Genomic DNA, 15,571 nt, shown 5'->3' with positions numbered 1-15,571 from the left:
GAAATTCTGTTCTTTTTGAATTTCTTTTTTGTCTTGTCCACAGTGCTCTCTGCTGACACCTGATGCCCGTATCAGGAACTGTCCAGAGCAGGAGAAAATCCCCATTGCAAACCTAGGCTGCTCTGGACAGTTCCTGACATGGACAGAGGTGTCAGCAGAGAGCACTGTGGACAAGACAAAAAAAGAAATTAAAAAAGAAGAACAGAATTTCCTCGGTAGCATAAAGCTGCTAAAAAGTACAGGAAGGGTAAATATTTTTTTAATAGAAGTAATTTACAAATCTGTTTAACATTCTGGCCCCAGTTGACTTATAAAGAGCTAAAAAAAAAAAAAAAAAGTTTTCCACCGGAGTACCCCTTTAACACCGTGTTATACTCTTTTCTAACGTTTTGCTGCAGCCACTAAATGGCTTTGCTGATATTTCCCAACTAGTGTGCCTCCAGCTGTTGCAAAACTACAACTCCCAGCATGCCCGGACAGCCGTTGGCTGTCCGGGCATGCTGGAAGTTGTAGTTCTGCAATAGCTGGAGGCACACTGGTTGGGAAACACAAAGGGATAGGGCAAGTGTGTAGAGCATAAAGCAGCACCTATCTTGTGCAGACTATGAAGTGAGAAGTGCCCAGCTTGTATGCATTGCAACTATGAAGCTTGTTGCCTTCCTGAAAGTAAAGTTACCTTGAGATTTGAGCAAACTGTTTCTGGACTTTGTATGTATATTGTGCCACCTCTCCTGCAGGGGGTCTCCCTCCTCTTTCCTAGGTTTAAAGGGGTACTCCGGTGCTTACACATCTTATCCCCTATCCAACGACCACAGGGCCGGCGGCGTGTGACGTCACGCCTCCGCCCCCGTGTGACGTCACGCTCCACCCCTCAATGCAAGCCTACGGTAGGGGGCGTGATAGCTGTCACGCCCCCTCCCGTAGGCTTGCATGGCGAGGCGGAGCGTGACGTCACACGGGGGCGGAGGCGTGATGTCACACGCCGCCGGCCCTGTGGTCATCGGTAATCAGACCCGGAGCGAACACGCTCCTGGGACTGATTACAAACGGGGTGCCGCGTGCAAGATCACGGGGGTCCCCAGCGGCGGGACTCCCGCGATCAGGCATCTTATACCCTATCCTTTGAATAGGGGATAAGATGTCTAAGCATCGGAGAACCCCTTTAACCCTTACCAGTGTTCTGTCACATTACAGTAGAGCTGAGAAGGGTTTGTTTTATGTTTTTCTTTGGGGCCTCATAGTTACGTATTACATCCAAGTTTCAGCCAGTCCTAACCGGATTTGAATTACTCATTTATCTGTATGGTGTATATAATATATATACTGAAGAAGCTCGGAGTCGTATATAGGATTTCTTCCACCTAGGGCAAATATTTAGATGGCTTCCCGGCCTATGTAACTAAATCCACTGACAAAAGCATCGTAAGGGAGATTTATCAAAACCTGTCAGGAGGAAAAGTGGGTCAGTTGCCCATAGCAACCAATCAGATGGCTTCTTTCATTTTTAACAAGGCCTCTGCAAAATAAAAGAAGTGATCTGATTGGTTGCTATGGGCAACTGGGCAACTTCTCCTTTGAACAGGTTTTGATAAATCTCCCTCAATGGGTTCTTGGTGCCTCCGAAGGACATGTCGGCTATTGAGAAGATAAAATCGTTTGCCCTTTGTCCTATAAATGGCACCTAACTATAAGTGTTGAGCATGAATATTCGTAATGCAAATTTTCATCGCAAATATTGGCACTTCACGATTTTGCGAATATTTTTTAGAATATAGTGCTATGTATTCGTAATGACGAATATTCTCTCTTTTTTTTTCACATGCAAATTTTCACATGGAAAAAAAGTGAATGAATATAGCGAATATGTGAATTTCCCGAACATAGGACGAATATTCGTCAATATATTCACAAAATATTGCAAATTGGAATGTGGCCCCTGCCGCTCATCACTACTAACTATGCAAGACAATGAATAAATCCAGAAATGTTGTGCACTCTCCAGGTTAAAGGGGCTATCCTACCATTAAAATGAATCACCTATACTTGAGTATATAATAAGTGAGGGGCACCACCATAGGGACCTCCATCGCTCCCAAAAATGGGGCCACAGTTGGGCATGCTTGCTGTTGCCTCATTTACTGGGATCCTCAGTTTTTGTGATCAGTGGTTGTCCCAGCAGTCAGACCCCCACCATTCAGATACCTAGCCCCTATCAAGTATTAATCTTGGGATAACCCTTTTAAGATTAACCCCTTAAGGACTTAGGGTTTTTCCGTTTTTGCACTTTCGTTTTTTCCTCCTTACCTTTTAAAAATCATAACCCTTTCAATTTTCCACCTAAAAATCAATATTATGGATTATTTTTTGCGTCGCCAATTCTACTTTGCAGTGACATCAGTCATTTTACCCAAAAATTCACGACAAAACGGAAAAAAAAATCGAAGAAAAAATGCCATTTTGTAACTTTTGGCGGCTTCCGTTTCTACGCAGTGCATATTTCGGTAAAAATGACACCTTATCATTATTCTGTGGGTCCATACGGTTAAAATTATACCCTACCTTATATAGGTTTGTGTCACGATGCCGGCTGGCAGGTAGTGGATCCTCTGTGCCAGAGAGGGATTGGCGTGGACCGTGCTAGTGGATCGGTTCTAAGTCACTACTGGTTTTCACCAGAGCCCGCCGCAAAGCGGGATGGTCTTGCTGCGGCGGTAGTGACCAGGTCGTATCCACTAGCAACGGCTCAACCTCTCTGACTGCTGAAGATAGGCGCGGTACAAGGGAGTAGACAGAAGCAAGGTCGGACGTAGCAGAAGGTCAGGGCAGGCAGCAAGGATCGTAGTCGGGGGCAACGGCAGGAGGTCTGGAACACAGGCTAGGAACACACAAGGAAACGCTTTCACTGGCACAATGGCAACAAGATCCGGCGAGGGAGTGAAGGGGAAGTGAGGTATAAATAGGGAGTGCACAGGTGAACACACTAATTGGAACCACTGCGCCAATCAGCAGCGCAGTGGCCCTTTAAATCGCAGAGACCCGGCACGCGCGCGCCCTAGGGAGCGGGGCCGCGCGCGCCGGGACAGGACAGACGGAGAGCGAGTCAGGTACGGGAGCCGGGATGCGCATCGCGAGCGGGCGCTACCCGCATCGCGAATCGCATCCCGGCTGGAGACGGTATCGCAGCGCACCGGGTCAGTGGAGCTGCCCGGAGCGCTGCGGTAGCGAGAGAGAAGCGAGCGCTCCGGGGAGGAGCGGGGACCCGGAGCGCTCGGCGTAACAGTACCCCCCCCCCCTTGGGTCTCCCCCTCTTCTTAGAGCCTGAGAACCTGAGGAGCAGACTTTTGTCTAGGATGTTGTCCTCAGGTTCCCAGGATCTCTCTTCAGGTCCACAGCCCTCCCAATCCACCAAAAAAAAACCTTTTTCCTCTGACCGTCTTGGAGGCCAGTATCTCTTTCACTGAGAAGACGTCAGAAGAACCGGAGACAGGAGTGGGAGAAACTAATTTGGGAGAGAAACGGTTGATGATGAGTGGTTTAAGAAGAGAGACATGAAAGGCATTAGGAATACGGAGAGAAGGAGGAAGAAGAAGTTTGTAAGAGACAGGATTAATTTGGCACAAGACTTTGAAAGGACCAAGATAGCGTGGACCCAGTTTGTAACTGGGGACACGAAAGCGGACATATTTAGCGGAGAGCCATACCTTGTCTCCTGGAGCAAAAATGGGGGGAGCTCTTCTTTTCTTATCGGCAAACTTTTTCATGCGAGATGAAGCCTGTAAAAGAGAATCTTGGGTCTCTTTCCATATGGTGGAAAGATCACGAGTCACTTCATCTACAGCGGGCAAACCAGAGGGCAAGGGAGTAGGGAGGGGGGGAAGAGGGTGACGGCCGTACACCACGAAAAATGGGGATTTGGAGGAAGATTCAGAGACTCTAAAGTTATACGAGAATTCGGCCCATGGTAGAAGATCTGCCCAATCATCCTGGCGGGAGGAAACAAAATGTCGTAAATAATCACCCAAGACCTGGTTAATTCTTTCTACTTGTCCATTGGATTGAGGATGATATGCAGAAGAAAAGTTTAATTTAATCTTGAGTTGTTTACAGAGAGCCCTCCAGAATCTTGACACGAATTGGACGCCTCTATCCGAGACTATCTGCGTGGGCAACCCGTGAAGACGAAAAATGTGTACAAAAAATTGTTTAGCCAACTGAGGCGCTGAAGGAAGACCAGGAAGAGGGATGAAATGTGCCATCTTGGAGAATCGATCAACGACCACCCAAACAACAGTGTTGCCACGGGATGGGGGTAGGTCTGTAATAAAATCCATACCAATCAGAGACCAAGGCTGTTCGGGGACAGGCAGAGGATGAAGAAAACCAGCGGGCTTCTGGCGAGGAGTCTTATCCCGGGCACAGACAGTGCAGGCTCGCACAAAGTCCACGACATCCGTCTCCAGAGTCGGCCACCAATAGAAGCGAGAGATGAGTTGCACAGATTTCTTGATGCCTGCATGACCTGCGAGATGGGAGGAGTGACCCCATTTGAGGATTCCGAGGCGTTGGCGTGGAGAGACGAAGGTCTTTCCTGGAGGAGTTTGCCTGATGGAGGCTGGAGAAGTGGAAATCAGGCAGTCAGGAGGAATGATGTGTTGCGGAGAGAGTTCATGTAGGTTAGCAGGGATTTCTCGTGCGGCCAGAACATCTTTAATGTTGCTGGATAGGCCTTTTTTAAAGGTCGCGCAGAGGGCCTCATTATTCCAGGATAATTCTGAAGCAAGAGTACGGAATTGTACGGCGTACTCGCCAACGGAAGAATTACCCTGGACCAGGTTCAACAGGGCAGTCTCAGCAGAAGAGGCTCGGGCAGGTTCCTCAAAGACACTTCGAATTTCCGAGAAGAAGGAGTGTACAGAGGCAGTGACGGGGTCATTGCGGTCCCAGAGCGGTGTGGCCCATGACAGAGCTTTTCCAGACAGAAGGCTGACTACGAAAGCCACCTTAGACCTTTCAGTAGGGAACTGGTCCGACATCATCTCCAAGTGCAGGGAACATTGGGAAAGAAAGCCACGGCAGAATTTAGAGTCCCCATCAAATTTATCCGGCAAGGATAGTCGTAGACCAGAAGCGGCCACTCGCTGCGGAGGAGGTGCAGGAGCTGGCGGAGGAGATGATTGCTGAAGCTGTGGTAGTAGCTGCTGTAGCATCACGGTCAGTTGAGACAGCTGTTGGCCTTGTTGCGCTATCTGTTGTGACTGCTGGGCGACCACCGTGGTGAGGTCGGCGACAACTGGCAGAGGAACTTCAGCGGGATCCATGGCCGGATCTACTGTCACGATGCCGGCTGGCAGGTAGTGGATCCTCTGTGCCAGAGAGGGATTGGCGTGGACCGTGCTAGTGGATCGGTTCTAAGTCACTACTGGTTTTCACCAGAGCCCGCCGCAAAGCGGGATGGTCTTGCTGCGGCGGTAGTGACCAGGTCGTATCCACTAGCAACGGCTCAACCTCTCTGACTGCTGAAGATAGGCGCGGTACAAGGGAGTAGACAGAAGCAAGGTCGGACGTAGCAGAAGGTCAGGGCAGGCAGCAAGGATCGTAGTCGGGGGCAACGGCAGGAGGTCTGGAACACAGGCTAGGAACACACAAGGAAACGCTTTCACTGGCACAATGGCAACAAGATCCGGCGAGGGAGTGAAGGGGAAGTGAGGTATAAATAGGGAGTGCACAGGTGAACACACTAATTGGAACCACTGCGCCAATCAGCGGCGCAGTGGCCCTTTAAATCGCAGAGACCCGGCGCGCGCGCGCCCTAGGGAGCGGGGCCGCGCGCGCCGGGACAGGACAGACGGAGAGCGAGTCAGGTACGGGAGCCGGGATGCGCATCGCGAGCGGGCGCTACCCGCATCGCGAATCGCATCCCGGCTGGAGACGGTATCGCAGCGCACCGGGTCAGTGGAGCTGCCCGGAGCGCTGCGGTAGCGAGAGAGAAGCGAGCGCTCCGGGGAGGAGCGGGGACCCGGAGCGCTCGGCGTAACAGTTTGACCTTATATAGTGACCAAAATAAGCTTTTTTGGACTTTGGAATTTTTTTGTGCGGCGATACCACATATGTTTATATTTAATTTTTATTTACATTGTTTCATTTTTTTTTATGGGAAAAGGGGGGTGATTCAAACTTTTATTAGGGAAGGGGTTAAATGACCTTTATTAACACTTTTTTTTTACTTTTTTTTTGTAGTGTTATAGGTCCCATAGGGCCCCATAACACTGCACACACTGATCTCCTATACTGATCACTGGCGTGTATTAACCAATGCAACTGGATGACTAAAGGAAAGTTAAACAGATTTGTAAGTACATCTATTAAAGGGTCCCTTTCATAAAAAAAAAACTTTTGATATATAATAGATTTATGTATGCAGAATAACTTTCCAATTGTATGTTATTAAATAAAAAAAAAATGCTTCTTTCTATTTAATTTTAGACTTTGAAAAAAATGACCACTAGAGGTATCCTACAAGTCCTGGTCGAAAGCCCTATTTATAGATTTCAGACTCATGCTGGAGTCCTAAATCTTAGACTGCAGCCGGGACACAGACAAGCTCAGCTGGCAGCTCTGAATCTTCTCCTCTCTGTTTACAACTGCATGTGCAGAGAGAAGAAAGATGGGAGCTCAGATAGTAAAATGAATGAGGGTATGCAGTAAGGCAGAGTCAGGAGTATACCCTGCTGTGCTAGTAGGGAGACCTCTAGTGGTCTAGTGGAAAATGAAATAGAAAGAAGCGTATTTTTTAATAACATGCAATTGAAAAGTTATTCTGCATACATTAATCTATAATGAAGATATGTGTAGATAAGCTCACCAAATCACAGTCCCGTCCACAGCACGGCAGGTGCGCGGCAACACCAACAATTTAGGAAGGAGAGGAAATAGCCAGCGTGGAAAATGCAGAAAATCCCTTTATTGCATAAAATCCGAAAAGCAGGACAGGGTAACCATGATGACGCGTTTCAGGCATGGACCGCCCTTGGTCATACTGAGTGTATGACTAAGGGTGGTCTACGCCTGAAATGCGTCATCATGGTTAGCCTGTCCTGCTTTTCGGATTTTATGCAATAAAGGGATTTTCTGAATTTTCCATGCTGGCTATTTCCTCTCCTTATTAATTAATAATATATCAATAGTTTTTTTTTTTTGATGAAAGGTACCCTTTAAAAAAATCTTAATCCTTCCAGTACTTATCAGCTGCTGTATACTATAGAGGAAATTATTTTCTTTTTTGGATTTCTTTTCTGTCTGACCACAGCACTCTCTGCTGACACCTCTGTGCATGTCAGGAACTGTCCAGAGCTGGAGAAAATCCCCATAGCAAACATATGTCTACAGAGAGCACTGTGGACAGACTTTGGATAGGGGATAAGATGTCTAGGGGGCGGAGTACCCATTTAATCCCCTGCTTCCCCACCTAGCTTTATTTTTTCTAATACATAACAGGGTAATTTGAAGGGGTATTCCAGGAAAAAACGTTTTTTTATTTTTTTTATCAACTGGCTCCAGAAAGTTAAACAGATTTGTAAATGACTTCTATTAAAAAATCTTAATCCTTTCAATAATTATCAGCTGCTGAAGTTGAGTTGTTGTTTTCTGTCTTGCAACAGTGCTCTCTGCTGACATCTCTGCTTGTCTCGGGAACTGCACAGAGTAGAAGAGGTTTGCTATAGGGATTTGCTTCTAAACTGGGCGGTTCCCGAGACAGGTGTCATCAGAGAGCACTTAGACAGAAAAGAACAACTCAACTTCAGAAGTTCATAAGTACTGAAAGGATGAAGATTTTTTAATAGAAGTAATTTACAAATCTGTCTAACTTTCTGGAGCCAGTTGATATATAAAACCCCTAGTGCTCTGTACAGTGCTGTGAAATATCTGTGAGAACTGGTATCACGTATCCTCTGTTCTATAATACCTATGTGTCTTATCTCTATTATAGTCCATCTTATCTATAGCACATCTGTAGTCTGTGCAGGAAACCGTCCGCAGGAGCTAACAATTCAAATCCGTATAGGTTCATGACATTCAGCAATAACCTGGATTAACCCCTCGTACTTACATAAGTTTGTTGCACACGGGGGGTAGGAAAGAAGCCTTGTTCTCTTTTATCCATTTGGTTACATTAATCGCTTTCGACTCCATGTCTGAACGTTGACTTGCGTCTTATGGCGAAAAGATGGATCTGGGATATATATACGATGGAATACTGTTTAGGGAAAAAAAACATAGAGCGAGCATTTCTGGAACACTGCATGTTTACTGAGCAAAGGTTGGAGGGTGCAAAGGTAAAGGCGGGCAGAGCTCACAGCAACATTTCCGAAAAAAATAGTTGCAAGTGTTAACTATATAATGTACACCAGTATTTCCCAACCGATGCGCCTCCAGCTGTTGCAAAACTACAACTTCCAGCATGCACGGACAGCCGTTGGCTGTCCGGGCATGCCGGGAGTTGTTGTTTTGCAACAGCTGGAGGCACACTGTTTGGAAAACTCTGCCCTAGATATTAGGGACGCTATATACATCATCAGTGATCGCACCTGTTCATTTATGTCGATATCAAATGTTCCAGATTTATGATAACGTCATAATGATGTACGATAAATTTGGTGCAATTTTCTATGCCACCCATTGGCCCTAATGTAATGTACTTATGGCGGGTTGTAACTGTTGTTGGGTTATGTGTCGCTTCGTTTTTTATTTTTTTTTATTTTTTTATGATATTTATTTGCCGTGTGTGTTCATTGTTCTGGTGCACGGGTATTTTTAGCATTGTGCATCAAAATGAAGACAGGGATATGGATTATTTTTCCTTTTATATGGACTACTAAATATGAGGAAATAAAAAAAAATTATAAAAAAAAAAAAAAAAGCCTGGATACACAATGATTATTCAAAATACTCAACAACAACAAATTAGACCTTAATAAAATTACAATAATGCTATTAATGATATTAATAATAATAGTAAAGATAATCGAGGAAATAAGTAAAATTGGGGCATGGGATTTACCGTATTTTTCGCCGTATAAGACGCACTTTTTCTTCCCCAAAACTGGGGGGAAAAAGTCGGTGCGTCTTATACGGCGAATACACCCCTATCGCGGCGGTCCCTGCTGCCATCAACGGCCGGGACCTGCGGCTAATACAGGACATCACCGATCGTGGTGATGCCCTGTATTAACCATTCAGACGCGGCGATCAAAGCTGACCGCCGCGTCTGAAGGGAAAGTGACACTAACCTGGCTGTTCAGTCGGGCTGTTCGGGACCGCCGCGATTTCACCGTGGCGGTCCCGAACAGCCCGACTGAATAGCCGGGTTAGTGCTTACAGGACACCGGGAGGGACCTTACCTGCCTCCTCGGTGTCTTCTCCGTTCAGGGATCCCCTGTATGGCCGGCGCTCTCCTTCCTCGTCATCACGTCGGCGCGTACGTGCGTTGGCGTGCGTAACGACGTGAGGGCGGCAACGGAGAGCGAGGATACCCGGCCGGCACAGAAACGTTCCAGAACGACAGGGACACGGCAACAGCGATGGAGCGACATCCAGGGCAGCGGTGACGGGTCTGGAGCGGCGGGGGCACGTGAGTATTACCTCCTATGCAGTGGTCTTCAATCTGCGGACCTCCAGATATTGCAAAACTACAACTCCCAGCATGCCCGGACAGCCAACGGCTGTCCGGGCATGCTGGGAGTTGTAGTTTTGCAACATCTGGAGGTCCGCAGGTTGAAGACCACTATTGGGTTCAAAATCTTTATTTTTTTTTATTTTGCACCTATAAATTGGGTGCGTCTTATACGCCGGTGCGTCCTATAGGGCGAAAAATACGGTAAATAAGAGGCATAAGTGAAGGGGAAAAAAAAACTGTGACCCGTAGCCAAATGTGACCTGAGCTCACCGCTGATTGCCGTTAGGGGTGGGGATTAGGGTTAGGATTAGGGGTTAGAAATAGGGTTAGGGTTAGGATCAGGGGTTAGGATAAGAGCTAGGGTTAGGATTGGGCTTAAAATTAGGGTTAGGGGTTTGGATTAGAGGTTAGGATTAGGGGTTGGGGGTTAGAGTTAGGATTACGGGTTAGGATTAGTGTTGGAGGTTAGGGTTAGGATTAGGGGTTAGGATTAGGGGTTAGAGTTAGGATTACGGGTTAGGATTAGTGTTGGAGGTTAGGGTTAGGATTAGGGGTTAGGATTAGGGTTAGGGAGTGAGAGGGACCAGTCTGTAAAGCAGAAAAGTGTGTCACATTCTGTTACAGGGACACAGTTTTATTCATTACACGGTTGGCATAGATCCGGCATTCTGTATCCTCAGTTTTAATGAACCTTACAGAAGAGGCAATAAAAAGTGTAATATTGCTATTACTATGCTGCCTATCCAAACCTTACATTCAGAAAATGATGACAATGTACAGTAAATATGGAAATGCAGTACCATAAAAAAAATGCACAGTACATTGCAGTTGTTGCTATTACTGCGAATGAAGGATCCAGCCTGTTTTTTTTTTATTTTTTTATATACTTTAAATGCTCTTTGCCGCCATCCGGTGGCCATGGGGTGGAAATGTTTGCGTAATTAAAAAATCGTTTTCTCCCCCTGTTGCCGCTTCTATATGTGTTCTGTATTGAACATCTTCTCATAGCTATAAGACAGAATCCTGATATCAAAGGTCTGTCAGCCCCGCCGTGCCATTGCAAATGTTCAGCCTTTGTTGATGATCTCCTTCTTTTTTTATCTTCCCCGCATACAACTTTATCTTCCCTCATATCCACTATTAGATTATACTCCACTTATAGTAACTATAAATTGAACTCTTCTAAATCTGAGGCTCTCTACCCTCCATATCCTGTTTACCTCTTACCCCTTTAAGTGGCAATCAACATCCATTAAATATTTAGATATTCAAGTGCCCGCGGACCTTCGAGAAACATATAGGCTTAATTTTCCTCCCCTCTTACAAATGTTGAAATGAGATTTAGCTAGGTGGGAGCATTAGGAATTTTCATGGCTGGGTAGGATAAATATAATGAAAAAACTGTTCTCCCACGTCTCTTGTACTTGTTCTCCAGCATCCCGCTTCACCTCCCTAGGACATTCTTCAAAGAATTTTTGCTCTTCAGACAGGTTTTGTTTGGGCGCATAAACATCTCAGATTGGCAAGACACGTGTTGATTAGACGTAAAGGGGAGGGGTTCTGGCCCTACCTGACTATTTCTCCTATTATTTGGTGTCAGTCCTCACTCGAATTATGGATTGCTTCCACCATAGGTGAGACAAACAGTGGGTAGCATTTGAGGGTCAAAAATTGGGACATGACCCCAAATTCCTACCCTGGCTCCCCCACCACTCCACCCTGCCTGTTGCGTTAACCAATTTTCCTCCAGTTATTCGGTAACTAGTGCCCAGCACTCATATTCTAAGAGTATACCCTTTTTTTTTACCCCAGATGTACCCTTCATCCTGCTGTTTGGCAATCCCTCTTTTCCACCTGCTTCCTCGGACCGCACTTATCTTATCTTTCAGTGAGATTAGGGAATCGCCTTTATTCCCCTTTTGAATCCGACTTGGTTGAAGTCCTTTTTGGAACTTCTTCAGACCGTGCCTCCCTCCCCATTGCAGTCCTTTCAATACTCTCAACTTTGTCACTTTTATCCCATGTTGAATCTTCACAGCCCACTAACAAAATTTGAACGTCTGTGCAACTCCTCATCCCCCATACCTCAAACCATAAGCGTCCTCTATTCAGTTGTTCCAGAGGCATCCATGACAGATCCCCAGCCATTTTGCGATGGTTGGGAGAGAAAATTAGAAGCCTGGAGCTAAGTTCTCTCTCGTTGTCACCATACCTCCACATCCTGCAAAGCTCAGGAGACCAATTATAAAGTTCTAACAAAATGGTACAGGGTACCCCTCTCTTCTCTCCAAATTTTATCTGAATGTCGCTGATTCCTGTTGGAGGTGTGCAGGGACCGGTGGTAACATGGTTAATTTTTTGCTCTCATGTCCTTCCCTATATAGATATTGAAAATTACAATTTTAGGGACACGTCCCCAAGGACTGCCCTAAACTAGAGACTACCTAACTAAATTATTAAAACTTAACTTTTATTACAACCACTAAATTATAAATTGTGCTTTTGGTACCATAGTGAAAAAATGTTAAAAAGTCCGGTCATCCACAGTGTGACTACAACATAGGTCAAAATTGCCCATATGTCTTGTGATCAGTATCACAGTGGAAAGGTCTAGTTAAGCCAGACAGTGTCGCCACCGCTGACTAGAGAAAACCCCCACCCTGTTAGAATCTTGCTATAGTGTCACTAGGATGCCGATTTATAAAAACATTATAGCCTCTCCTGCTGACGTTTCGCCAGTGTACCCTGGCTTTTTCAAATCCTGTCCTCACTTCTTTGAAAAAGCCAGGGTACACTGGCGAAACGTCAGCAGGAGAGGCTATAATGTTTTTATAAATCGGCATCCTAGTGACACTATAGCAAGATTCTAACAGGGTGGGGGTTTTCTCTAGTCAGCGGTGGCGACACTGTCTGGCTTAACTAGACCTTTCCACTGTGATACTGATCACAAGACATATGGGCAATTTTGACCTATGTTGTAGTCACACTGTGGATGACCGGACTTTTTAACATTTTTTCACTATGGTACCAAAAGCACAATTTATAATTTAGTGGTTGTAATAAAAGTTAAGTTTTAATAATTTAGTTAGGTAGTCTCTAGTTTAGGGCAGTCCTTGGGGACGTGTCCCTAAAATTGTAATTTTCATTGTTTTGCCCTGAGACACTTAGGAGTATTTGCTTGGTTTATATAGATATTGGACACAGGTGATGGACATAATAACACGCATCTCCTTTGTACGCCTTCCGAAAACTCCTGAGGTTCTTCTCTCCATGCTTCCTGTAGACACGACGAGAGGTCACACCCGATTGATCTCTATTTTGCTTCTGGCAGCCAGAACGGTGATTCCATGGCTATGGAAGTCTTCACTCTCTCCTTCCATCTCGTCTTAGCTACAGGAAGTATCACATCTATGCAGGAAGGAGGAACTTATAGCTGACTCTAGACACCATATGGAGAAACATTTCTCTATTTGGCATCCTTGGGTATCCTTCCTGTCTTCTCGGGAATACGAATATTTACACTTAGCCAATTGATCTATGCTTTTTAGCACCTCCCCTCTTTTCCATTCTATTTTGTACTGTCCCCCTCTACACATATTCTGACCTGTGCATGTGATCTTGCTTGGGGAAGTCCAAAGGAAAGGGAATTAGATGTCTGATCGTGGGGGTTCCGCCACTGGGGACCCCCACGATCTCGGCTGCGCCCCCCAGACTTTCGGTGCACGGAGTAAACTTTGCTTTGTGTCGGATGACTGGAGATGGGGGGTGGAGGATTGTCATGTCACGGTCACGCCCACGTCCCCTCAATGCAAGTCTATGGGAGGGGGCATGCAAGTCTGGCACTGCACCCGACGCTCTAAATGAATGCCGGGGGCAGCTGGGAGATCGCTTTGGATAGGGGATAAGATGTCTAGGGGTGGAGTACCCCTTTAATAACTTAGAGCTGTTGTAGGCACAAGAGGAGCCTACACATGAGGCTGACCAATGTATGTGTATATCTATGTATGTTGGTTTCTGTTGCTAGGTGGCTGCATCTCAAATTCTGCTTCAGACGTCTTATGATTGGCACAACTTACCTCAACTGAAATAACAAATTAATATAATTTCAGATTTTGGAATCCTAAAATGTAGGCAAGGTAAGACAATTTAAAGGTCCATGAAAGCCATCAGATTAATAAGAGAGACTGTAAGCAATAAGATTCCAACAAGATAGATCCTTTCCCCAGGGGACCATAAGACAGTTTCCATTCCCATACGATTGTTGCCATATATGTCTATAACCCAGTTGGCATCAGGCTCATTCTCAGGGCTTGGTGGGTATTCCAGCTGCTGGCCCCCACCTTATATATTTTATCAGTGTCAAGGCCTTACTACTTTATTACAAGCTACAGTATTAAAGGACAATGCATCATAGAAAAGGGAACCGAGAATGATAGTCAGTGTAGAGGGAAGGAGCAGCAGGATTCTTCACTTATCGTAACATTTCTATCTTAGAAGTGAAGAATATAACCTGATATCCCCTGATCCTAAGTGCATACAAACCTCCCATTAGGTGCCGTCCTGATCCAGATGCTCCTGTTTTGATGGAATCCAGCGATATAGATGTGACATTGTGCTGAGGTGGAAGCAAATAAGGGAAGTGGTTTAGTTAGATCCCAGACAAGGCTCGTTGTGCAATGGTTTTGGTATTGAAGTTCTGCAAAATATATGTTTTCATAGAAAAAATTGTAGCATGGGGTAGGATTTTCCTTTACAAATCACTGCTTCTATCCCACACAGCATAGGTTAAAAAAGAAAGATTGAGCGGCCATTGTGCCATAAGACATGGAGGATAATTCCCAATACCTGTTGCACTGCTCCAAATACACAGCAATAAGACACACTGATGCCTACCTTCCTGGATAGATAAAAAGATTATAAATAAAAATATAGATAGATATGATATAGATAGAGAGATAAATGATAGATATGAGATAGATAGATAGATAGATAGATATGAGAGATAGACAAAGGAAGGTTGCAGCACTCAGGTTCAGGTGAAAAATAGGATTATTTTATTCCATCTAAAGTGTGATGTTTCGGTCGCCACATGCGACCATTTTCAAGCATGGTAACAGAGTGAATGTGCAGCATATAAATAGGGGTGATACATAAGTGTCAATTTACATTCAAAATGTTGTATCATGAGAATATAAAATAATATATACATCAAAAAGAAGCTTATAGCATACATAAAGTGCAACAAATCAGTGTATAATCATAGGTACGTAATTACATGTACAGTAAAGTGGCCAAAGTGCTAAATGAGTAAACAAGGATAATTATCATCATGTGCAAAATATAGTAATCAGTACAAGCAGGATGGAGACTACACTCACCAATAGGAAAGAACAGCATCTCAGCATGGTCTCGGGGACGCCATGTCCCACGTGTGCTGGCGCACAGTACAGGGCAGTAAACACACGAGGAGCCAATAGGCATATTAGACGTCTAGTGCAGGCGCATGGCGGTAGTGCGCAGCCATCTTAGTTCAGGGCATAGCATAATGCGTTTCAGTGGAAAAAGAGGGCACTACAGAATGATAAGGTGTAAACGGTCCATATTAAGCCTTCACCACAGCACTATGCATATTGGGCAGCCGCAAAGTCGCCCGGAGATCGTAGGGAACCCACGATACTCCAGGTAGCTATCACCCCTAAGCGAAACAAAGAAAGCATCGCCATCTATGGATCACGTATCAGGAATGCGGAGACAAGCCATTCTGCACATCTTGGCAGGGCAACACCATAACCGCCTCCAAATCGCATCAGTGTGAACAAGGACATGAGTTTGCTGTAATTTTTACAAATATTGGCTTCTCAGTTTCCCGTTCTGAACAAAATTAGATCATATACATAA

General features: G+C 45.3%; 1 protein-coding gene across 12 annotated transcripts in view; it reads right to left on the bottom strand.

Annotated features, from left to right (window-relative positions):
* The window catches only part of HAAO (3-hydroxyanthranilate 3,4-dioxygenase), a 78,058-nt gene extending 62,973 nt beyond the window's left edge, over positions 1-15,085 (bottom strand). For 2 of the 12 annotated variants that reach the window (XM_056568146.1, XM_056568154.1), the window contains exons 1-2: positions 15,052-15,085; positions 8,108-8,254 (exon numbers count right to left, since the gene is read on the bottom strand). In XM_056568146.1, the coding sequence (XP_056424121.1) occupies positions 8,108-8,190 (83 nt within the window). In that variant the 5' untranslated portion in view covers positions 8,191-8,254; positions 15,052-15,085. The other 10 variants (XM_056568148.1, XM_056568153.1, XM_056568155.1 and 7 more) reach the window with 9 other exon arrangements.
* Between the last annotated feature and the right edge of the window lie 486 nt (positions 15,086-15,571).

This window comes from Hyla sarda, chromosome 3 (genome assembly GCF_029499605.1).
Source record: "Hyla sarda isolate aHylSar1 chromosome 3, aHylSar1.hap1, whole genome shotgun sequence".
NCBI classification, from domain to species: Eukaryota; Metazoa; Chordata; class Amphibia; order Anura; family Hylidae; genus Hyla; species Hyla sarda.
Note: the sequence above shows the minus strand (reverse complement) of the source record. Positions and strands in the feature narration are given on the sequence as shown.